This window comes from Lithobates pipiens, unplaced genomic scaffold (genome assembly GCF_037356315.1).
Source record: "Lithobates pipiens isolate NorthernLeopardFrog02 unplaced genomic scaffold, aLitPip1_a1.2 Scaffold_18, whole genome shotgun sequence".
Classification (NCBI taxonomy): domain Eukaryota; kingdom Metazoa; phylum Chordata; class Amphibia; order Anura; family Ranidae; genus Lithobates; species Lithobates pipiens.
Genome location: NW_027507758.1, coordinates 593,918,190 through 593,942,852, shown reverse-complemented (window position 1 = coordinate 593,942,852; position 24,663 = coordinate 593,918,190). Strand labels below are relative to the sequence as shown.

Here is a 24,663-nt window from a genome sequence, read left to right as displayed (position 1 = left end):
GGTTTCCAAACAAAATAGGTGTCCTTTTTTTTTCCCCCACAAATAGAGCTTTCTTTTGGCTGTATTTGATCACCTCTGCAGTTTTTCTTTTTTGCGCTATAAACAAAAATAGAGCGACAATTTTGAAAAAAAATTAATATTTTTTACTTTTTGCTATAATAAATATCCCCAAAAAATATATAAAAAAAAATGTTTTTCCTCAGTTTAGGCATACATATTTTTGGTAAAAAAAATCGCAATTAGCGATTATTGATTGATTAAGTTATAGCGTTTACAAAATAGGGGATAGTTTTATAGCATTTTTATTAATATTTTGTTTTTGTTTTTACTAGTAATGGAGATCAGCTATTTTTATTGTGACTGCTACATTATGGCTGACACATCAGACATTTTTGACACATTTTTGGGACCATTGTCATTTATACAGCAATCAGTGCTATTTAAATGCACCGATTCCTGTGTAAATGACACTGGCAGTGAAGGAGTTAACCACTAGGGGGCGACCAGGGGTTATGTGGGATGTTATGTGTGTTTTGTTTTTATTGTAGGGGGGCGTGGCCTGGCATGTGACGTCACTGATCGTCTTTCCCTATAACAGGGAAATCAATGGGAAGCGCCTGAAAAGTGCCCGCAAAGCGCTTTTGGCAGCGCCGCTTTGTGTTTGCTTTTAACACTTTATTTGGCCACTAGCATCGGTTAAAAGTGCCCCACTAGCACTTGAAACACGCTGGTAAAGCGCCAAGCTTTACGAGCGTTTTTCAGGGGGCTGCCAGTGTGAAAGGGCTCTTAAAGTACTCGGGCTTTTACATTGGGATTGCAGATGAGGCTTTTTTCAAGGGCTTTACAGGCTCTTTTTTTTACTGCTAAAGCACCTGAAAAACGCCCCAGTGTGAAAGGGGTCTTAGTGTAACACTACCAATAAAAAGTGTGGGCTATAAAATGAAGTGTATAGATTTGTCTTTGTGAAATGTGTGTTCAAGGAGGATGTGTGTAGGGATGTATTGTTTCTCGGGACAGATGAGGTGGTGTCACAATGCCATCCGGTGTAGTTTAGGTGACATGCTGCTCTTGCCCAATTTTGGTTATTCCAGAATTATTTCGCTCGGATTGTTTGCACCCCTCAGATAGAACTCACAATATCTCCACGCTCGATCTAACATGGGAGAGACAAGCAGGGCTGTTATTATGTGACTGTTTGTCACTTTCCAGGTTTGTGATGTCTCCCTGCTGGCCACCACCATATAAAGCAATGTCATGGGAGTCGGTGGCAGGTGTCCCGGTACCCCAGGGGGAAGGCGGAGATGTCTTCACTTATAGAAAGCATTCATCCTCCTGCCAGCCCTCCTGGGGACCAGCCGTCTGGTCCTTTTTTGTATGTGTTTACTATGACCTCCGATACAGAAAGCGTTTCCCATCTCAGGGGAACGTCGTGGATCTCCAAGTTTATTCTCTACAGAATGTAAACTTTTCATGTCCACCCTGCCCAGAAATTGTCTACAGCAAAGCTACGGCAAACGGCAGTTCTTTGTTCATACTTGCAGAAACGTAAAATAAACTTTTTATTAAATGTATTAATAATATTTTTATAAATATTTAGGATAATGAAAAACAAACGTATGCGTCTGTATATTGATATGCTGCATATGATAGACGGAGTCATTGAAGTGTAAGCTTAATTTTGCTAATGTAATATCGTAAGCCATTTTCAGGTCTTTTACCCACTTCAGCCCTGGGAGATTTTACCCCCTTCCTGACCAGAGCACCTTTTGCGATTCGGCACTGGGTCTCTTTAACTGACTGTTGCGCGGTCATGCGACGTTGTACCCAAACAAAATTGACGTACTTTTTTTTTCCACAAAAGGAGCTTTCTTTTGCTGGTATTGGATCGCCTCTACTTTTTTTATTTTATGCGCTATAAACAAAAAAATAGCTACAATTTTGAAAAAAAAAACACATTATTTTTTACCTTTTGCTATAATAATATCCCCCCCCCAAAAAAAAAAAAAAAAAAAATATATATATATATATATATATATATATATATATATATATAAAAATTTCCTCAGTTTAGGCCAATATGTATTCTTCTATATTTTTGGTAAAAAAAAAATCACAATAAGCGTATATTGATTGGTTTGCGCAAAAGTTATAGCGTCTACAAAATAGGAGATTTATAGCATCGGACAATTTTTACACATTTTTGGAACCATTGGCATTAATACAGCGATCAGTGCAATTAAAAATGCATTGATTACTGTAGAAATGTCACTGACAGTAAAGAGGTTAACTTTGTTCCCTGGGAGGTGATTCTAACTGAAGGGGAGGGGACTAACTACAGGAAGTGATACATCGTGGTTCCTAGCTAATAGGAACAAATGATCTGTCACTCCTGCCAGAACAGACACACACTTGTCCCTGTCCCGTGTCTCCTGGTCATGATCGCTCGTGGCCGGCGGTCATCGTGACCATCGGCCACGAGCATCGGCACCCCTGCTGTGCAGCAGGTTTTCACGCCTGCTATCCGCACCACGCGAGACCATGTACAGTAACGTGGTTTAATGCAGGGGAGCCAACCTGCCGCAGTAAAACTGCGGTGGCTGATCCGGAAGTGGTTAAAGCTAAACTGTTGGTGTCAGTGAGAGGAATAGGAATATCTCCCTAGTGCAGCAGTAAAAACCCCACAGGGGCTCTAACCTCTCACCGCTCCATCAAAAACAAAGATTTTTGGGTTAAATGCACTTTATCCACCTGTCCTGGAAGCAAGTGGTTATAACATTCTCATACCTGCAGCCATGATCTTGGTATCCTTCTCTCTTGTTTTTGTTTTTTTGACAACCAGTGATCGGCTGTTTGGTAAAAGTGATATAGGAGGCCCTACAGCCACCCAATCACTTCTACTGTAGTAAGAAGGGCAACAACCCCATGCCTTGCCTTTCTCCCTGCCAGGTCTCCTGTCCCAGATCTCCTCTGTGACCAATGAAGACGGAAGCAACAATGATTTTATCACTTCCAGTTTCAGAACTGTCTTTCCCCCGGCTGCTACAGTCCGGGAAGTAGCTAATCAAGCATGATCTGTGCTTGATTAGCTGCATTGGAGGGCAGGGGAGATACTGATGTCTCCATAAAAAAGACCTGTCATCTGCCCAAAGCTATCATATACAGTTAGGGCCATAAATATTTGGACAGTGACACAAGTTTTGTTATTTTAGCTGTTTACAAAAACATGTTCAGAAATACAATTATATATATAATATGGGCTGAAAGTGCACACTCCCAGCTGCAATATGAGAGTTTCCACATCCAAATCGGAGAAAGGGTTTAGGAATCATAGCTCTGTAATGCATAGCTTCCTCTTTTTCAAGGGACCAAAAGTAATTGGACAATGGACTCTAAGGGCTGCAATTAACTCTGAAGGCGTCTCCCTCGTTAACCTGTAATCAATGAAGTAGTTAAAAGGTCTGGGGTTGATTCCAGGTGTGTGGTTTTGCATTTGGAAGCTGTTGCTGTGACCAGACAACATGCGGTCAAAGGAACTCTCAATTGAGGTGAAGCAGAACATCCTGAGGCTGAAAAAAAAGAAAAAATCCATCAGAGAGATAGCAGACATGCTTGGAGTAGCAAAATCAACAGTCGGGTACATTCTGAGAAAAAAGGAATTGACTGGTGAGCTTGGGAACTCAAAAAGGGCTGGGCGTCCACGGAAGACAACAGTGGTGGATGATCGCCGCATACTTTCTTTGGTGAAGAAGAACCCTTTCACAACATCAACTGAAGTCCAGAACACTCTCAGGGAAGTAGGTGTATCTGTCTCTAAGTCAACAGTAAAGAGAAGACTCCATGAAAGTAAATACAAAGGGTTCACATGTAGATGCAAACCATTCATCAATTCCAAAAATAGACAGGCCAGAGTTAAATTTGCCCAAAAACACCTCAAGAAGCCAGCTCAGTTCTGGAAAAGTATTCTATGGACAGATGAGACAAAGATCAACCTGTACCAGAATGATGGGAAGAAAAAAGTTTGGAGAAGAAAGGGAACGGTACATGATCCAAGGCACACCACATCCTCTGTAAAACATAGTGGAGGCAACGTGATGGCATGGGCATGCATGGCTTTCAATGGCACTGGGTCACTTGTGTTTATTGATGACATAACAGCAGACAAGAGTAGCCGGATGAATTCTGAAGTGTACCGGGATATACTTTCAGCCCAGATTCAGCCAAATGGTGCAAAGTTGATCGGACGACGCTTCATAGTACAGATGGACAATGACCCCAAGCATACAGCCAAAGCTACCCAGGAGTTCATGAGTGCAAAAAAGTGGAACATTCTGCAATGGCCAAGTCAATCACCAGATCTTAACCCAATTGAGCATGCATTTCACTTGCTCAAATCCAGACTTAAGACGGAAAGACCCACAAACAAGCAAGACCTGAAGGCTGCGGCTGGAAAGGCCTGGCAAAGCATTAAGAAGGAGGAAACCCAGCGTTTGGTGATGTCCATGGGTTCCAGACTTAAGGCAGTGATTGCCTCCAAAGGATTTGCAACAAAATATTGAATAAATAAATATTTTTTTTGGGTTATGTTTATTTGTCCAATTACTTTTGAGCTCCTAAAATGTGGAGTGTTTGTAAAGAAATATGTACAATTCCTACATTTTCTATCAGGTATTTTTGTTCAACCCTTCAAATTAAACGTTACAATCTGCACTTGAATTCTGTTGTAGAGGTTTCATTTCAAATCCAATGCGGTGGCATGCAGAGCCCAACTTGCGAAAATTGTGTCACTGTCCAAATATTTATGGCCCTAACTGTAGAGGTCCTGTTGGTTTCATTGTGATAGCAATAAAATAAAATGTGAAAAAAGTGTAAAAAAATGTTATTAAAACAAATAAAAATAATGATACAAAACAAAAGCAGCCCCTCCCCTGGACATACAGGCAAATTCAAGTATATGCCATGAATGCCACACTGTAAAAATGGTTTGAAGAAAGCAAGGAGTTTTGATTTATTGACTTGGCCTCAAAATTCTCCAGATCTCAGTCCAATTGTCAATTGTCCAAGGAATTGTCTGCAGACCTCCGAGACAGGATTGTATGGAGGCACAGATCTGGGGAAGGGTACAGAACATTTCTGCAGCATTGAAGGTCCCAATGAGCACAGTGGCCTCCATCATCCATAAATGGAAGAAGTTTGGAACCACCAGGACTCTTCCTAGAGCAGACCGCTTGGCCAAACTGAGCGTTCGGGGGAGAAGGGCCTTAGTCAGGGAGGTGACCAAGAACCCGATGGTCACTTTGACAGAGCTCCAGCATTTCTCTGTGGAGATCGAACGTTCCAGAAGAACAACTATCTCTGCAGCACTCCAACAATCAAGCATGTATGGTAGAGTGGCCAGATGAAAGCCACTTCTCAGTAAAAGGCATGTGACAGCCCACCTGGAGTTTGCCTAAAGGAACCCGAAGGACTTTCAGGCCATGAGAAACAAAATTCTCTGGTCTGATAAAAATGGGGACCTACCCAATATTAAGTGGGTGGTCCTAAAATTCTGTCCGATCACTGTATATTTGTTGTAGCCTCCTACATTCAGCCAGGGGCCTAGCATAGTTCAGTATTGGCCAATGAAGTAGATCAAACTAAGGCTTATGTCCTAGGAAATTGATCCAGGCCAGCTTGAGTAGGAGTGGATCCAGTCCTCACCGGTTGGAAGGTGTCAATGGAAGCCAGTTCTGCAATCACAGTTAAAACGGGGTTCCACCCTAAAGTGGAACTTCCGCTGATCGGAACCCTCCCCCCCTCCGGTGTCACAATTGGCACCTTTCAGGGGGGAGGGGGGTGCAGATACCTGTCAAAGACAGGTATTTACACCCACTTCCAGGCATAGACTCCCGTGGGAGTCTATGCCTCTTCCTGTCCTGCCGCGCTGTCTGCTGGGACACACACGGGTCCCAGAGACAGCGCGGACAATTTCTATTGTGCTGCGCGACTCGCGCATGCGCAGTAGGGAACCGGGAAGTGAAGCGTAATCACTACACTTCCTGATTCCCTCACCTAGAATGGTGGCGGCAGCAGCCGAGAGCCGAGCGATCGATCGGCCTCAGCTGCCGGCATCGCTGGACCCCGGGACAGGTGAGTGTCCATTTATTAAAAGTCAGCAGCTGTAGTATTTATAGCTGCTGGCTTTTAATATTTTTTCCCCAGTACAGTCCCACTTTAAGTATTTTGGCTTTGCATTTTCCTAAAGAATGCAGAGTGTTTTCTGATTGGACAAGGTGGAGAGTGTGACATCACTGCCCTATCTCTCCACCTTGTCCAATCGTAGAATGCTTTGCATCCATTTCGAACACGCAAAGCAATCTTTGAATGGTGCTCCTGCTGAGCAGCCAACTTCCTACGTTCATAATGCAGCAGGGCAGCCACTCATCTCAGGATCCAGAAGCTAGTGGGGATCACTGAAGTAGCGGTGTCTGTATAGTGATTTCTAGGTGCAACAGTGATCCCACAATTATGACACACACATATTTACATTGGTACAAGGTGAACCAATGTTAACATTGCCATACCTGAACTTCTTCAGCTTTAAATAGGAACTAAACTCCCATCTCTGACTTTTACCTATAGGTAGTCTAAATATTTCCTAAACTACATGCAGCCAGTGTACTTCTTATTGTACCCAGTGTCCTTATAAATTCCAGTCAATGGCGCAAAAGAGAACGATCATCCAAAAAACAAACAGTCCATTTGGTGACCTGTGATAACACTAGATGAGTGAAGGTAAATATCTTCACTCTAATCCACCTCTGTGCATATATATATATATATATATATATATATATATATATATATATATATATATATATATATACACAGTGCCTTGCGAAAGTATTCAGCCCCCTTGAACTTTTCAACCTTTTGCCACATTTCAGGCTTCAAACATAAAGATATAAAATTTTAATTTTTTGTGAAGAATCACCAACAAGTGGGACACAATTGTGAAGTGGAACGAAATCTATTGGATATTTTAAACTTTTTTAGCAAATAAAAAACTGAAAAGTGGTGCGTGCAAAATTATTCGGCCCCTTTACTTTCAGTGCAGCAAACTCACTCCAGAAGTTCAGCGAGGATCTTTGAATGATCCAATGTTGTCCTAAATGACTGATGGTGATAAATAGAATCCACCTGTGTGTAGTCAAGTCTCTGTATAAATGCACCTGCTCTGTGACAGTCTCAGGGTTCTGTTGAAAGCGCAGAGAGCATCATGAAGACCAAGGAACACACCAGGCAGGTCCGTAATACTGTTGTGGAGAAGTTTAAAGCCGGATTTGGATACAAAAAGATTTCCCAAGCTTTAAACATCCCAAGGAGCACTGTGCAAGCGATCATTTTGAAATGGAAGGAGTATCAGACCACTGCAAATCTACCAAGACCTGGCCGTCCCTCTAAACTTTCAGCTCAGACAAGGAGAAGACTGATCAGAGATGCAGCCAAGAGGCCCATGATCACTCTGGATGAACTGCAGAGAACTACAGCTGAGGTGGGAGAGTCTGTCCATAAGACAACAATCAGTCGTACACTGCACAAATCTGGCCTTTATGGAAGAGTGGCAAGAAGAAAGCCATTTCTCAAAGATCTCCATAAAAAGTCTCGTCTAAAGTTTGCCACAAGCCATCTGGGAGACACACCAAACATGTGGAAGAAGGTGCTCTGGTCAGATGAAACCAAAATCAAACTTTTTGCCCACAATGCAAAACGATATGTTTGGCGTAAAAGCAACACAGCTCATCACCCTCAACACACCATCCCCACTGTCAAACATGGTGGTGGCAGCATCATGATTTGGGCCTGCTTTTCTTCAGCAGGGACAGGGAAGATGGTTAAAATTGAGAGGAAGATGGATGCAGCCAAATACAGGACCATTCTGGATGAAAACCTGTTGGAGTCTGCAAAAGACCTGAAACTGGGACGGAGATTTATCTTCCAACAAGACAATGATCCCAAACATACAGCAAAATCTACAAAGGAATGGTTCACAAATAAACGTATCCAGGTGTTAGAATGGCCAAGTCAAAGTCCAGACCGGAATCCAATTGAGAATCTGTGGAAAGAGTTGAAAACTGCTGTTCACACTCTCCATCCAACCTCACTGAGCTCGAGCTGTTTTGCAAGGAAGAATGGGCAAGAATTTCAGTCTCTCGATGCGCAAAACTGATAGAGACATACCTCAAGCGACTTGCAGCTGTAATCGCAGCAAAAGGTGGCTCTACAAAGTATTAACGCAAGGGGGCTAAATAATTTTGCACGCCCCACTTTTCATTTTTTTATTAGTTAAAAAAGTTTAAAAAATCCAATAGATTTCATTCCACTTCACAATTGTGTCCCACTTGGTGATTCTTCACAAAAATAAAAATTTTATATCTTTATGTTTGAAGCCTGAAATGTGGCAAAAGGTTGAAAAGTTCAAGGGGGGTACTTTCGCAAGGCACTGTGTGTGTGTATATATATATATATATATATATATATATATATATATATATATATATATATATATATCCTCGTATTACCATCACCAGTTGTGCCCTCACCTTATAGGCTTAATAGCTACTCCTTTCAGATTACAATCAATCTTCTGCTTGGCCTCTTTAGATTTTCCTCCTTTTTATGGCTTATCCACTTATTCAGGCATCTCATATCACAGAGTATGCTCCATCCTTATTAATTTACCATTGGTCTCCACTCACATCACCCACATGCAAGGTAATAAAGCTTCCAATAGTGCTTTACCGTTTAACCACTTCCCGACCTGGCCATAGCCGAAAGATGGCTACAGCGCGGTCGTGTTTTTCTGGGTGGACGTCCATGGATGTTCTCCCAGAATCTTGCTCTCGTGTGCCCTCTGGGGCTCCCGCAAACATCCGTGACCGCCGGGTATTCCGGACCCGGCGGTCACGGATGTTTGCGGTCCGGAATACCCGGCGCGTAAACGGCTGGTAGCGGCCGTTTACCACATAATCGCTCCGTCAAATGATGGAGCGATCACTTGTAAACAAACCGGCATCATGTCATGCCGCCGGTTCCTCCCTCCCCTCTGTGTACCGATCGGTACAGTGCGAGGGGAGAGGGGGAGAGATGGCAGCAGCGCTGTGGGCTGGATGTGTAGTGCCCACAGCGCTGCTCAGTGACAGTACTCTGCCCATACTGTGCAATACTCTGCCAACACTGTGCAATACTCTGCAACACTGCAATACTCTGCCAATACTCGTCAATACTCCAATAAATTTTAACAGAAAGAATTTTATTTTTTACCGAATTATTTTTTATTTATAGAGCAAAAAATAAAAAACCCAGCGGTGATTAAATACCACCAAAAGAAAGCTCTATTTGTGTGGAAAAAAAAAGGAAAAAACATTTCATATGGGTACAGTGTTGCATGGCTGAGTAATTGTCATTCAAAGTGTGAGAGCACCGAAAGCTGAAAATTGGTCTGGTTAAGAAGCGTGTTTAAGTGCCCAGTGGTCAAGTGATTAAAAGATTTATTTATATAAAACATATGTAGCGATGACACTTTGGACAAAGTGTCTGTCATGTACAAATTTAGTTTTTTGCCTCAGTACAGTAAAGGGTTCTGAGGGTTAATTATGTAGGTTTAACTTTGACATCAGTCTGGCTGGGCTGTGTTAGAGTTCTGCCTGGTCATGTGTACAGTGGGTGCACATGACAGGCTCAAAACCAGGCCTGGTTGGACGTTTTGGGTATCAGCTTCCCTGAGCCAATCAGTGGGTGTGCTGGGCCCCGCTGAGGAGTCTGGGGAAGGGTACTTAAGATGCTGAAGTCACGTGTTCTAGGTTCGTTTGTGAGGCCATAGCTGTTCCTGATTCTGGACCGGGGTAGCCCCGCGAGGGGTCCCGGTCACGGGAGCATGCATCGCTCCACAACATGCTTGGGTTGGCTAACCCCAATAGACCCGCCTGGTCTGGGGTATGGATCTATCTGTTCCCGAGTCACGGAACCGGCTGGTCCGAGGTGCAGTAAATGAGGGAGGATTCAAGGCGTCCAGGTGTGCTCTCGGCTTGGAAGGGCACCGCAGCTCGTGCAAGTGACCGGGGGAGGACTCTTCGGAGGAGGGCCAACAAGCTGGCATCCTGAGAAGTGTCTGGTTACTGAGTTGTGAAGGACACTAACGGATCCACGCTTTTTCCAGTACTGCCAAGGAGACAGAGAACGTTCCAGGTACTGAGGATAAAGGTTCCTGTTCACTTCTGTTACAAGTTACTCAAAGTCAAAGATTTCACAAGTTCTGGATCAAAGTGCTGACTGCCATAATCTCTGGCTAGAGATTTGTTCAGCCTTGAAGCGCCCAGCTGCGAGTGGCTACTCCCTGGGTGGTATTAGAGACTTTCTGATATTAGCAGTTCAAGGTGCCTGAGTTCCTTCACCCTTGCCCTCTGTTCCCATACGAGACTGTGTTGTTGGATGTTACCCCTGCAAATAAAAACCTTTTCTAAAATACCTCTATGGTGTCAGAGTCCAAAGTTGTTGGGTACTAACTCTGGGAACCCCTAGACATGGAAGAACCAGCCAAGCGGAGGTAACCGGTAAGCCCAAAAGTTAAGGCCGCCCTGCCAAGGGTTATAGCCGCTACATATAAAACAGATTACACTCACAATTCTTCAGATTAAAATAAGCCTTGATATGTGTATCCACAAGTGCTAGGATAAAGGTTTCACCCCATAGCCAGCTCTGCAACCCCAGTTATCAGCTCTCTCCCCGTCCTTTACACCGGCTCCCAGAGGAAGTCACAAGGAGTGACGAAACTTGTTGCACTTCAGGTCAGCAGGACTGGGGGAGGGGGGGGCGAGGAGGGGGTCATATGTAAGCTCAGATTTTTCTGTAAAGGTGAACTTACCCTTTAAAGGTAAAATTTAAAAGAAAATAACAGACATGTTTTACTTACCTGTTCTGTGCAGTGGCTTTGCACAGAGCAGCCCAGATCCTCCTCTGGTCCCCTGCTGGCTCTCCTGGCTCCTCCCTCCTGCCAAGTGCCCCACAGCAAGCAGCTTGCAATGGGGGCACCCAAGCAGGCTCTCCCCCGAGGAGGGAGTGTCTCTGGAGAGAAAATGCTCTCGTGCATATCGCTGGATCCCGATGGGGTTCAGGTAAGTATTTGGGGGGCAGCTAAAGGCTTTTACCTTCATGCATAGTAAAAAACCTTCAGCCTTTAGAACCACATTCATTGTATTTTTTTAATGCAGGGGTGTAAGGCCACATCCTGAAGTCCCTGTACAACAGCACTCAGACTGGGAGAGGGAACAGCATCACAAAGAGACAATCAGTTGTGCTGATAGTAAGACGGAGCAGAGAGAGGACCTCATCAGTGTGCTTCTCCTCTTGTCACAGGGTGGGTGCGGGGAGAAGACCTGGAAGTGTTGCTTAACTGCAGGAGAGAAAAATAATTTCTCTTGTCCTGCCAAACAAGGAAGAGCTGTGTGGCAGAGCTGTGTAAATCTCAGAGCTGGATAGACAAAAAATGTTTTTGTTGAAATGCTTTGGTAGGCATGCCCTGTTATATGTATTTAACCATTTGCTTGGAGTTCAACTATAAGGTCACCGGGTTCAATTCTTTAGGTCTGCAGAGAATAAAACTGAGACTTCAAAATGGTCTTGTGTCCATATGAGGTGTGGAATTCTGATATCAGACAATGGGATGATATAATCTTATGCCGCGTACACACGATCGGAATTCTCATCGGAAAAAGCTCTGATGGTTTTCCCGTCGGAATTTCCGACGGAATTTCGCTCAAACTGTCTTGCCTACACACGGTCACACCAAATTCCGGCGGTCAATAACACCGCGACATACAACACGTTCAACGGCACTATGAAAGGAAGTTTAATGCTTCCGAGCATGCGTTGAATTGTTTCCGAGCATGCGTCAAAATTTTGCGTGTCGGAATTGCATACACACGATTGAAAAATCCGATAGGTTTTCCATCGGAAAAATTAAGAACAGGCTCTCAATCTAAAGTCCGTCGGAAATGCAGACAGAAAAAGACAGATGGGCATACACACGGTCGGAAAATCAGATGAAAAGACTGTTTCCATTGGAAATTCCAGCCGTGTGTACGCAGCATTACAGATTTAAATCTTTTTTACAGCATCATCTAAAATTATAGAACAGGGGTCTCCAAACTATGGCCAATGGGCCACATCCAGCCTGCTACAAAATTGTATCTGGCCCCCAGCTAGGGTCTGTGGAGTATCCTTAAGGTGCACCAATTGAGGATATTGGTTCAGAAAAGACTGGCTATGGTCTCCACTTTTGATGTAAGGGTAAACTCTGATGTAGGGATAATTCTTATGGGGACCCTGATGTAAGGGGGGATGTAAGGAGGACTCTTTATGGGGACCCTGACGTTTCATAGTTACATAGTTAGTAAGGTTGAATAAAGACACCAGTCCATCCAGTTCAACCTGAGTGAGTGTCTACAATTGTCCCTATCCCTGTACATTGCACACTCACATTGGTCCCTACCCTCAAGGAGCCCACAATCAAAGGTCCCTATTCATATACTAGGGCCAATTTTGGACAGAAGCCAATTAACCTACACACGCAGGCACAGGGAGAACATGCAAACTCCAGGCAGGTAGTGTCATGGTTGGGATGCGAACCAGCGACCCTTCTTACTGCTAGGCAAGAGTGCTAACCATTACACCACTGGGAATTTGATGGGGACCCTGATGGGAGGGGGCTCTTGATAAAAGGACGTACTCTGATGGGGACTCTAAAGTAAAATGGACTGTTATGGAAACCCCTGTGTAAGGGGAGAATCTGATGCTAGAAGTCCAAACGCAATATTCCCCACTCACACATTCCTGAAAATGGCTGTTCAGTAATGCTAGCTGTTGAGATGACCATAGGCTGGAAACCATAGACAATCAGAGTGAAGAAATGTCACCAGCACACCAAGGATGCCTCAAAAGGGTCCACTCCAAAGCTTTATTTTCTTGGTCACATATGGCAACATTTCGGAGTCACGCAAGGCCCCTTCTTCGGGCAAGGGACGAAGCTTGACGAAGGGGCCCTGCGTGGTTCCGAAATGTTGCGGTAGCTTTACTATGTGACCACATAAATAAAGCTTTGGACCCTTTGAGGAATCCTTGGTGTGCTGGTGACATTTCTTCACTATTATGCTAGAAGGACTCTAATGGGGACCCTAATGTAAGGGGGACTATGACGGAAACCATGATGTAAGTGGGGACTCTGATAAGAGTTTTTCATCCTGTGAATATTTGTAAAATATATGATGAGGCCCTCTGAAACTGAAATGTTTTGAGACCCCTGTTCTAGAACATATTCTGGGTTGAAGTTGGAGCCATTGTTCTCTCTTCATAATAATCGTGTTTGGTTCTGTTTGTAGGACAGATCACCTCCCAACCAATCAAACAAGAGAAACTGGAATACATCAAGGTGTCGGTGGGAGAGCAGAACCGTAACAGTACCATGGTCACCACAAGAGGTAAAATGCAAGATGGGAAATAATGAAATATTGAAATATTCTATATTCTTATTCAAACAATACCTTGATTCTTCATGGGGCATACCTGTCCTTCTCCACTGCTGCTCCCGCTTTTGCATATGCAAGCAATTCCTGGCTGTCAAAATGACAGCGGGGAGTTGCTGTGTAAATACAGAGGTTACTGCTGTCAAACAGACCATCTAACAGTGTTTATAAATGTTCTTCAGACAGGAGAGATGCAAAGTAACACAGTTTTATAAAATAGGGGAGTCTGGTCACTGGGACAGAAGTAATGGCCAGAAATAATTCCTATGGGCTCATGCACACTGCAGCTCAAAGGAGCTCAAGAAGCCGGACCTAAAGGCTTTTAAGCTCTTATTTTTTTTGCCTAGAAACTTCCCTCCATGTTAGCCAATGTGTCCATGCACACTAGGGCTTTTTCAGGCATATGCTCCTACATACAGAAAAAAAAAAGGACTAAACGTGCGTTTTTGAGAGGAGCTAGTGTACCCCAAAGAGCTCAAAAAAGTTTCTTCCAGCTTTTTGTTGCACAAGAGCTCAAAAAAGCTTCTTCAAGCAGAAATAAAAGCTCAAATGCCTGTAAAAGCAGTTTTTTTTGTTTTTAGCTACATTGTGCACGAGCCCAAAGAGAGGTTCTACCCCTTGATTATTGCACTGTGATGGAGTTCTCATGGGGTATAAAAAAAAGGAAAAAACCCACAAGTTTCCCAGGAAGCAGCGGTGACTGTCAGGATGACACATCTGCCTACAGGAAATAACTGGGATTCTCCTTATTTTTATTGATTTATTTATAATTATTTGTACTAATGTTGTTTTATTTTTTCAGGTTTTAATTGGTGTGTTTTTTGGGGGGGTGCTGGTTTAGGAAAAATGCAAAGTCCAGTTTTAACAGGACATCAAAGATGATTTACTAGAGTTGAGAATCTTCACTCAAAAACATAATCTGAAATTCATCTGAACCTGGTTGAGTATTCAGCGTGAACAGGAATTAGCTTTTCACATGATTGAGTCATTTTAATGAATAGTCACACTTACTCTGTGTACTTTTTAATTAAATTCGGTCTAGTCACATGGTCCAGCAGCTTCCAGCTTCCCTATGGTAAGGGTGCGCTCATCAATGGCAGTGAATTTTTGTAGCCATGGTGTCAACCGTAAGCTCCCTTGGTCCATCCATTGTTGGTGCTTCCTCCACTGCAGCAGCTGCTCACTAACAGGAGAACTAGAGCTGCAGGATCATATGAGTATGCAGGTAAAGGCAGGAGCAGGGCGGAGGGAAAACTTTTAAGAATATTTAGGCACCTTTCACACAGAGAGGATTCTGTCTGATCAGCTCATAGATTCCCTGCTGATCGGAGTTTAAGTGGACCTGATTGGACCCAGAGGTAGACAAGTAAACAGACACATGTCCAATTTAGACCTGCCTATCAATAGTGATGAATGGCCCTTATGATCAGGTCCACCTGAAAAACTGACAGGTGGACCTGATCTAAACGCCCGAGTGAAAGGGACCTTATGCGGCGTACATACGACCGGACTTTTCGACGGACTAGGTCCGACGGTGTTCCCGACGGACTTTCGGCGGCGGTCCGACTGACTTTCTCAACGAACGTTTTTGGCCACACACGACCGGACTAAGTCCGTTATTTTTTAACGTGATGCCGTAAACGGGACTAAACAAGGAAGTTCAATAGCCAGTAGCCAATAGCTGCCCTTGCGTCGTATTTGGTCCATCGGACTAGCACTCAGACGAACCGTTTTCCCGATTTTTAGTCCGTCGCACAGATTTGAAACATGTTTTATTTCTAGGTCCGTCTGACTTTTGGGGGAAAAAAAGTCAGCTGGAGCCCACATGCAATCGAATTGTTCGACGGATTCCGGTCCGCCGGACAAAGTCTGCCGGAAAGTCCGATCGTGTGTACGCGGCATTAGAGTTGGCCTTCTCTGCCACTTTAATGAAATCGTTCTATTGAATCAATTCTACTAATAAGAGCTCTGCAATATGTAAATTAAGTCTATTGCAAAATAATGAGTTTAGTCGAATTGACATCATCGGGGTCTTGCGTTCAACCTGTTGATAAAATCTAATCGCCAGCGTGTTGATGAAATGTGGGGGGTCACAGGTTGGAATATGTAAATGGGTCTGTTCAGTGAAATTTAGTGTTGTGGTTTGTTGTGTTGATGAAATGATGGTGTTGTGCTTGGGATTGTTGATCAAATCTAGATGTCTGATTGGACATCTTCTTGATAAATGTTCACTAGAACCCAAACTTGCTGCCATTCAGCATCAATTGTCAGTGCAGTAAATAGATCCCAGATTCCTCCAATGAACTTCTGGAGAAAAAGGATATCACAGCCAGTCCAAAAAATTCTATTATTTTTATCTTGCAGTACAGGACACAAGAATCAATTCAGAGAATGAGGGTTTTATGCTGCTACCTTCAGGGGATTGGCAATGCTGGCAAAATTCTTTCCCCTGGTCCACTAACTAGAACACCCATATAACCCCACCCACTTTGAGAGGCTTCAGTTTTTGCTAGTGTCCTTAGGTGATGGACACCTTCTCCACTTGGAAAATAATTTCCTTAGATTTTTTTTTTGTTTTTCCACCTGAAATATCTTACTTCTTTTAAGGTTAGACTTCTTATAGCATTCATGACAGACGGCTGCCTGTCCACCCTTTGCCATGTGAAAATCCCTAGTTCCTGTGAAGTCGAAAGCAATTTCCCTGTTCCAGAGCAGGGCCTTTCACCAATATCACTCCAACCTCTTGACTCAACATCCATTACAGGCATACAATATGCAGCCTGTCTAACCAAGGCAGAGTTTACTGTCATCATGTCTGAGCTATACCAGAACTATTGCCAATACTGCAGCCAGAAGGACTAGGAGCCTCCTCCCCTGACTATATTCACAGGCTAAAACCAGAATTGTCTGGCTCATTTTCTGTGGCAAAAATAGGGGGGGGGGCAGTCATTCTAACAGAGGCAGCTCAAGATTTTTCACTGCTGTAATTTAAAAAGTTACTCCATTAGCTTCTCATCACAAGCTAGTCTACTGTAGACTCAAAGCAGAGCATACTGGTCTCTGGATAGATACGCCTAGTGCTGCGCAGATCCCACATATGCAAAAATGCACAAAGACAAGGGCCTTTTGTAGAAGGTCTTTTCCTACCCTGGATAAGGCATGTTGAGCATTATACAATGATTGGCCAAACTCAGAGTGGTTATTTCCCCCTCCTGATAAATTTGAATCCTTGTATCACATGGATGTAGAATTCAACAAAAATGGTCTGTCCTCTCCGTAGACCCAACTGTTCTTGCACTGACTTCTCAGTCTACAATTTCTATTGAGGTTATACCTATTATAGATTAATTGAATAGGCATTTGAAAACTCTTGAGATCCTCCTAAGTTCTAAGTCCTGCTGCACCCTTTCCTACCCTTCCATGAATTTGGATGTCCAAGTGACCTGCTTAACCAACTATCTTGCCTTTTCCTCCTAAAGCCTTGATCTTATGCCGCGTACACATGATCGAATTGTCCGGCGTACTTAGTCCTCCGAAACGCATTTCACCGGACAATCCGATCGTGTGTGGGCTTCAGCGGACTTTCTCAGCGTAAAGTCCGGCGGACTTAGAAAGTAGTTTTGCAGTCCAATCTTTCCGCCAGACTTGGGTTTCAGCGGGCAATACGTTTGTGAGTATGCTAGTCCAGCAGACTAAGAATGACGCATGCTCAGAAGCAAGTACGAGAAGGAAGCTATTGGCTACTGGCTATTGAACTTCCTTTTTCTAGTCCCGTCGTATGTGCCGTACGTCATCGCGCTAGCAAACGCCTGACTTTTTGTGTGTCCGTGCGTGGGCAAGTCCATTCGGTAGAAAGTCAGCCGGACTATCCGCCAGATTGTTTGCCGGACTAAGTTTGCTGGACAATTCGATCATGTGTACGCGGCCTTAGTATGAGATGACACATTCGCCAGTGGTTATTATCGCGAGAGGTTATTATCCCCCTGTTCCCTAGGCCTCCTTAGGTGGTTAACTTTATCCCCACTTGTGTTAAAAAAAAACTTTTGGTACTTGTCTACCTTACTCACAAGTTCTCTACAGCTTTTGACCGGCCTTACTAATGCCGCGTACACACGAGCGGATTGTATGGCGTACTTAGTCCGTCGAAACACATTTCAGCGGACAATCCGCTCGTGTGTGGGCTTCAGCTGACTTTTTCAGCGTGCAGTCCGGAGTACTAAGTATTTCGGTTTTTTCGAAATTCTGTCCGTCGTACTTTGGTTTCAGCGGACAATACGGTCGTCAGTATGCTAGTTCGACGGACTAAGAATGGCGCATGCCCAGAAAGGATTTACACGGCGGAAGGGTGCTTTGCTGTGTCTTGGACTTCCTATTTCTTGTCCCGTCGTACGTGCTGTACACGTCATCGCGCAAGCTTTCAACGGACTGTTTGGGTATCCGTGTGTGGTCAAGTCCGTTCAGTGGAAAGTACGACGGACTGTCCGTCGGATTGTATGACGAACTAAGTACGCTATACAATCCGCTCGTGTGTACGCGGCATAAGGTATACTCTGACATCCCTGCTTCCCAGATGAAAGTGCCCCCCCAAATTTTTTTGTGGAATGCCACGCATACCCCATTTTAACCCTGCAGGTCAATTTTCCCTGCTCTGAAGTCTTGCAAGGGCGACTTTCCATGTTTGTTGACAGGGAATCTGTCATGGGGTTGTCTTCATTTCCCATTAACATCGTCCCTTTACCCAGCTAATCTACAGGTAGTCACTGGGTTTCTGTTTAGGTCTTATTGGCCTAGTAAATCCTTTCCTTTTCCTTTTTCTTTCCCCTTCCTTCCCTTGTAAATTTTCTACTACAGGTGGCCCTGCCTTATTGCCTGTTGGGAACAGGGTAGCCTGTAAGCTGCTCTTCTGCTGGTCTTCTATTAGCTTCCCTGGTTTATTATTGCCTTTATTGGAATTCAGTTTCCTACCAAGTCCTGTAGGCCAGCACAACTTTTCCTTTTTTTCTCCCCTTAGGCCTGATGCTCAACAAACTTATCTGATGCCATTAGACATACCCTTCCTGGGTCGCCCCATATTTTCTCCTTTTTCTTCTCAGAGGGTTCCCCTGTGGGAATTTCTTCTGTTTTCACCCAGCTGGGTGGTTATTTGCCTCTTACTGTATATAACTTCTGCCCCTCCTTCCCTGCACAAGCTTATTCTACTGTTAGGCTGGGTTTACAGTGGTGCGGGTGTCCCTGCATCCAATTCACATGTCCCGGCATCCGATTCACATGACAGGAGACTTTGACTGGCTCTCAATGGAGACTGTTCACATAGCTCTGGGTGGCCGCAGAGTGCACTGGAAGAGGTTCCTGTGCATCTTTGGCTCCATTTCAGGTGCGAATTCAGGCAAAAATTCAGACCTGAGTCGCACCTAAAGCGGTGAACAGGGATGCACCGGACCCAGCCCTGCTCTGAGCCATGGCCACAGCTAGTGTGAATCCAGTCTTAAGGTTAAGTTCTTGGGCCTATCCAACACCTAGCCTCTGCATTTTCCATAGTTCAGAGCCAGTTGTTGCCAAGCAGTTGTTCAGCCTTTGTTGTCATTTGCTCCGATTGTGAGGTGCTTCTACTGTTGACAGTTTGTAGAGTCAGTTGGCTTCTTTTTGTTGTTTCCTGTAGGCCTGTTGCTACTTAGCTATTTGTTGGCCACCTCTCAATTGTTGCTTTGTCACAGTCTATGAATTTACTTGAGTGTCCTGAACTGTGCGATAAAGATACGAGGAATGATGACGTACCTGAAAAATTCAGTATCTTGGAGTACAGTACAGGACACAGGTCCCTCCCCTCTCTTCTCTTTTGACCTCTTATTGCTTGCTAAGAAAACTGAAGCTTCACGGAGTGGACATGGTTATAGGCATGTACTAGGGGCAGACCCGGCAAAGACGTTTGCCATTGTCCAATCACCTGAAGTCTAATACTACCGGTGAAGCAGTATGACAATCAAACAGGTAATGGTGTCTCATTCCATCACATATCCCCAAAAATACGAGGATTAGTCCTCATTGTAGGACAAAATGCTCCTCAATACCTATGCGAGAAAATAAAATCCTACACAACCAATCGCAGCCTCCGATCAACTAACCAAAACCTCCTCCTCATCCCCAAATCCCACTACAAATCAAAGGGAGAACGAAGGCCAAGGACCACGGCTATGGTACGCTCTACCCACTGACATCCGCATGGAAGAAAACCATCGGGCCTTCAGAAAAAAACTCAAGACCTACCTCTTTTAAGAAGCAGGAAAGCACAGGACAGACCAAGCGCCTTGAGGCAATTCAGTTTGCATTTGTAGCGCTATACAAGTCATTCATTCACAGTGGGTAGGGCCATATAAATAATTGCTTTCCACTTTTCTGGCCAGATGCAAATTCAGATCTGTTGTTTTATAGAGCAAACATATCCTAATATGAGAGAGACATTTATTCCAAACTGCATACAGCTTTTTTTTTTTTTTTTCCGGAGCCCACAGTATGATGCTCAAAAAAAAAAAAAGCACCAAAAGTGAACTAAAAAGTGTATCGAGAACACACCGAAAAAAAGTGCTTAGGATGTGTAATATGGCCCCTTCTCAAAGAGGACAGGCCCTTCCCTGACCCCCTCAGTGTGCAAGACTTCTGGGGGCAAGGCACATTCAGGTCCAGCAAGCCACAGAGTGCAGCAGACATATTTGCTCTGATGAAGAGGGGGCACCCTCGAAATGCGCTAGGGTCTGTAGGACTATGTGACCTCTGCCTAGTCCTTCTGGAGGTGTGCACATCTGCTCTGGCTGTTCTTTTGGGGATTTGTGATGAGTTCTCTACTATTTGTGAGTACATTGCCTATTTTTATTTTTGAAAATAAATGGTTTCTCGGGCAATGCACAAGGCTGGTGCATCCTTTTTGTTCTTTCACATATAATACCAGCCAAAAGGACTAGGAGAACTTACTCCTCATGATCAGTTGAAGCAGACCAACGAGTATGAGTAGTAAGGGTCTCTCCGGAAGAGAGACCCCAAAGGATGAGGATAGAGGAACATAAGGGCCACACATCCTCGACCTCAGGGTAGGCCCGAAGAGCCACGCCCTACAATCAAAGTAAAAAAAAACACAGTGACACCTATGAAGAAAAATAAATAAAAGAAAATAAAAAGGTGCCAGTGCAGATGCAATGCCTAGACCTGGCCTGGTAACAAAAATTGCCCCAGTCTAGGCCAAAAGGCCTAGCTTGTGGTATTGTGGCCTGGTGCCCTTTTCTCTCATTTGGGTCCCAATCGTCCGATCCTGAGGCCTGAAACTCTTCTGGGGTGCCTGGGTGGTGCTCCTCCTCCGCCCCTCCTCCTCATCGAGTGCCCCCACGGAGAAGCCACATTTCATGGGGGCACCTATGCGGGTGAACTCCTGAGTCCTGCTGCTGCGTCCATTGACACACCGACATAGACAGCAGGACTCGGCCCCGCTTCCTGGCTTCCCTGTCATTGGATTTGATAGCAGCGGTAGCCAATGGCTCCTGCTGCTATCAATCTATCCACTGAGGATCCGAGACAGCGGCTGGAGCTGCTGGGCTCGTTCTCGTTGCTGGAACGATTGGGTTCAGGTAAGAAAAAGGGGGGGGGGGGGGCAGCTGCACCACAGGTTTTTCACCTTAATGCATTGAGGCGAAAAACCTTGAGACTTTACAACTCTTTAATCTTGGCCAAAAGGCCATACAGATGTTTCAGGCTATTTGGCCATGATCAGTGCAGTGTATAGAAATCATGGCTTTTATAGAGTAGTAGGGCTTGGGACCATCCAGACAGTATAATGACACAGGTTATGGTGAGTAGGGGCAAAAGGAATCAGAAAGCCCTCCAATAGAATATGTATATTGCAGAGTGAAAGCCGCGTTCAATCAGAAGGTAGTCACATGTCCCTTTCCATCACATATTCCAATAATAAGATGAGACGTGAATACCTTCTGTATAAGAATGTACTTATTGACCTTTCTTTGCGATGGAGAGATGTGTTGGCTATTTATATTATCCCTTGGCATTTGCTGTTTTGTAAAGCCGTCACCATTGTTGTTTTCCAGCCGTTGTAGTATGAATCGTGTAATTAGCCGATCTCCCGGGAAAGTAGACAGACGCTCTTCTCTCATCTTTTCCCAGGCGGTCTGTTCTTCTGAGCTGAACAAATCTCATATCTATCATTACCGGCTTTTTATACTTCTAACAGCAGACGAGACGCCTGTGTCACTTTGTTGAGACATGACCTTTAAAAGATCATGCTATTATATGTTTTTTCATTCTTCTTTTCTTTTGTATTAAGGGAAGATATTTCTGCTGATTTGTACTGCTTTACTTGTATCCCAATATCTGCAGTTCTGTCCTGGATAGATAAATCAATACATTGCTACTTTATGATGATGGGGGAGTTAATTGTTTTAATTTGTTTTAATAAATTACTCTGCATGTCTTGATCACTGCACCACATGAGCTTACACTAAAGTGCCCGCCACAGTCATACTGTTTTTATTATACACAGAGCGGCCCCAATCCTCTTTTTCTGGGGTCCCCAAGCGGTGCTGCTGGCCCCATCTCTTCATTGGGTGCCCCCACGGAGAGGCGCTTTCCCTGGGGGCACTCATGCGGGCGTGCTCCCGAGTTCTGCTGATGCGTGCATTGACACAGACAGCAGGACTCGGCCCCACGCCCGGCTTCCACGTCGCTGAATTAGATTGATAGCTGCGGGAGCCAGTGACAACAATGTAGAGCAGTGCACAGAGGTCAGTAGGATGTAGAGCAGTGTACAGAGGTCAGTAGGATGTATAGCAGTGTACAGAGGTTAGTAATATGTGGGGCAGTGTACAGAGGGCAGTAGGATGTTGGGCAGTGTACAGAGGTCAGTAGGATGTGGAGCAGTGTAAAGAGGTTAATAGAATGTAGGGCAGTGTACAGAGGTCAGTAGGATGTGGAGCAGTGTAAAGAGGTTAATAGAATGTAGGGCAGTGTACAGAGGTCAGTAGGATGTAGGGCGGTGTACAGAGGTCAGTAGTATGTAGGGCAGTGTACAGAGGTCAGTAGTATGTAGGGCGGTGTACAGAGGTCAGTAGGATGTAGGTCAGTGTACAGAGGTCAGTAGTATGTGGGGAAGTGTACAGAGGTCAATAGTATGTAGGGTGGTGTACAGAAGTCAGTAGGATGTAGGGCAGTGTACAGAGGTCAGTAGGATGTAGAGCAGTGTACAGAGGTCAGTATGGCAGATGACAGGGGTGAGCAGGGCAAAGGACGGGGTTAGCACGGCAGTGTAAAGGGAGGGTAAGGAATACACAGTACAGATGGGTCAGAAGGGCCTGGAACAGGGGGGGGGGGGGTCTGGAGAGCACAGCACAGCGGGGTCTAGAGGGCACAGTATTGAATGGTTAAGAGGGCACAGTACTGGTGGGTCAGGAGAGCATGGTACTGGAGTGTCAGGAGGGCATGATACAGGGGGTTAAGCAGGTACAGTCCTAGGGGTCACGGTACAGGAGGTCTGGAGGGTATGGAACTAGGGGTTCAGGAGGGCACAGTACTGGGGGGTCAAGAGGGTGCATACACAAGTGTCAGGAGGGCATGGTACTGGGAAGTCGGGAGGGAATTGTACTGGGGGTCAGGAGGGCACACAGAAGTGTCAGATGGGCATGTTACTGGGGAGTCAGGAGGGCACACAGAGGTGTCAGGAATGCATGGTACTGGGGGGTCAGGAGGGCACACAGAGGTGTCAGGAAGGCATGGTACTGGGGGGTCAGGAGGGAACACACAGGTATCAGGAGAGAATGGTGCTTTGGGGTTCAGGAGGGCACACAGAGGGGTCAGGGAGGGTACAAGAGGTACCTGTTCTGGTCTTCTGATCCCCGTCCTTCCTCCCACAAGCACACCCACTTGAATGAACTGGAGAGGAGGGCCTGCAGGAATCAGCACACTGCACTCAGTGGGACATAAGCCGATAGCAAATCCTGGGCGGCAGAGTCATCTCCCGGCCCGCAGCTGCACATAAAAGGGATTTGCGGGGGGGGGGGGGGGGATACCTATGCTTTCCAGTTTAAGAACACAGGTGACAAGACACCTGAGCTAATTCCTTCTCTACACTGTTCTGCCAATCAGGGATTCAGCGGGAGGAGCCCTCACTTCTGGGTCAGCCGGGCAAGGACTCGATTTTGATCTACCTGTCACCTGCTTGTGATGGACAGGCTGCTGACCCCCGCTCTAATATCAAACCTAAAAACTCAGTGTAGGGATGGTGGGGACCCCCCATAATGGGAACAGTGGGTGTACAGTCCCAGGAAATCGGTGCAGGAATGGTTAGTACCCCTAATTATTTACCTGTTAGTTTTATCTGCACCAACCTTACACCACCACTAGATGGCAGTATGAGCACACAACTAGAGGCAGTGGTTAGTGACACGTATGGAATTGTTACATGACATTGTGATAGTTGTAGATTGTTACATGACATTGTGATAGTTGTAGATTGTTACATGACATTGTGATAGCTGTAGATTGTTACATGACATTGTGATAGTTGTAGATTGTTACATGACATTGTGATAGCTGTAGATTGTTACATGACATTGTGATAGCTGTAGATTGTTACATGACATTGTGATAGTTGTAGATTGTTACATGACATTAGATTGTTACATGACATTGTGATAGCTGTAGATTGTTACATGACATTGTGATAGCTGTAGATTGTTACATGACATTGTGATAGCTGTAGATTGTTACATGACATTGTGATAGCTGTAGATTGTTACATGACATTGTGATAGTTGTAGATTGTTACATGACATTGTGATAGCTGTAGATTGTTACATGACATTGTGATAGTTGTAGATTGTTACATGACATTAGATTGTTACATGACATTGTGATAGCTGTAGATTGTTACATGACATTGTGATAGTTGTAGATTGTTACATGACATTAGATTGTTACATGACATTGTGATAGCTGTAGATTGTTACATGACATTGTGATAGCTGTAGATTGTTACATGACATTGTGATAGCTGTAGATGGTTACATGACATTGTGATAGCTGTAGATGGTTACATGATATTGTGATAGCTGAA

The 24,663-nt window shown here is 44.6% G+C and overlaps 1 protein-coding gene across 3 annotated transcripts in view; it reads left to right on the top strand.

Moving 5' to 3' along the window:
* Positions 1-24,663, top strand: part of LOC143989165 (uncharacterized) — a 129,121-nt gene that overhangs the window by 60,115 nt on the left and 44,343 nt on the right. For all 3 annotated transcript variants that reach the window (XM_077489196.1, XM_077489195.1, XM_077489194.1), the window contains exon 8: positions 13,413-13,511. In XM_077489196.1, coding sequence (XP_077345322.1) covers positions 13,413-13,511 — 99 coding nt within the window. The remainder of the gene's footprint in view (positions 1-13,412; positions 13,512-24,663) is intronic.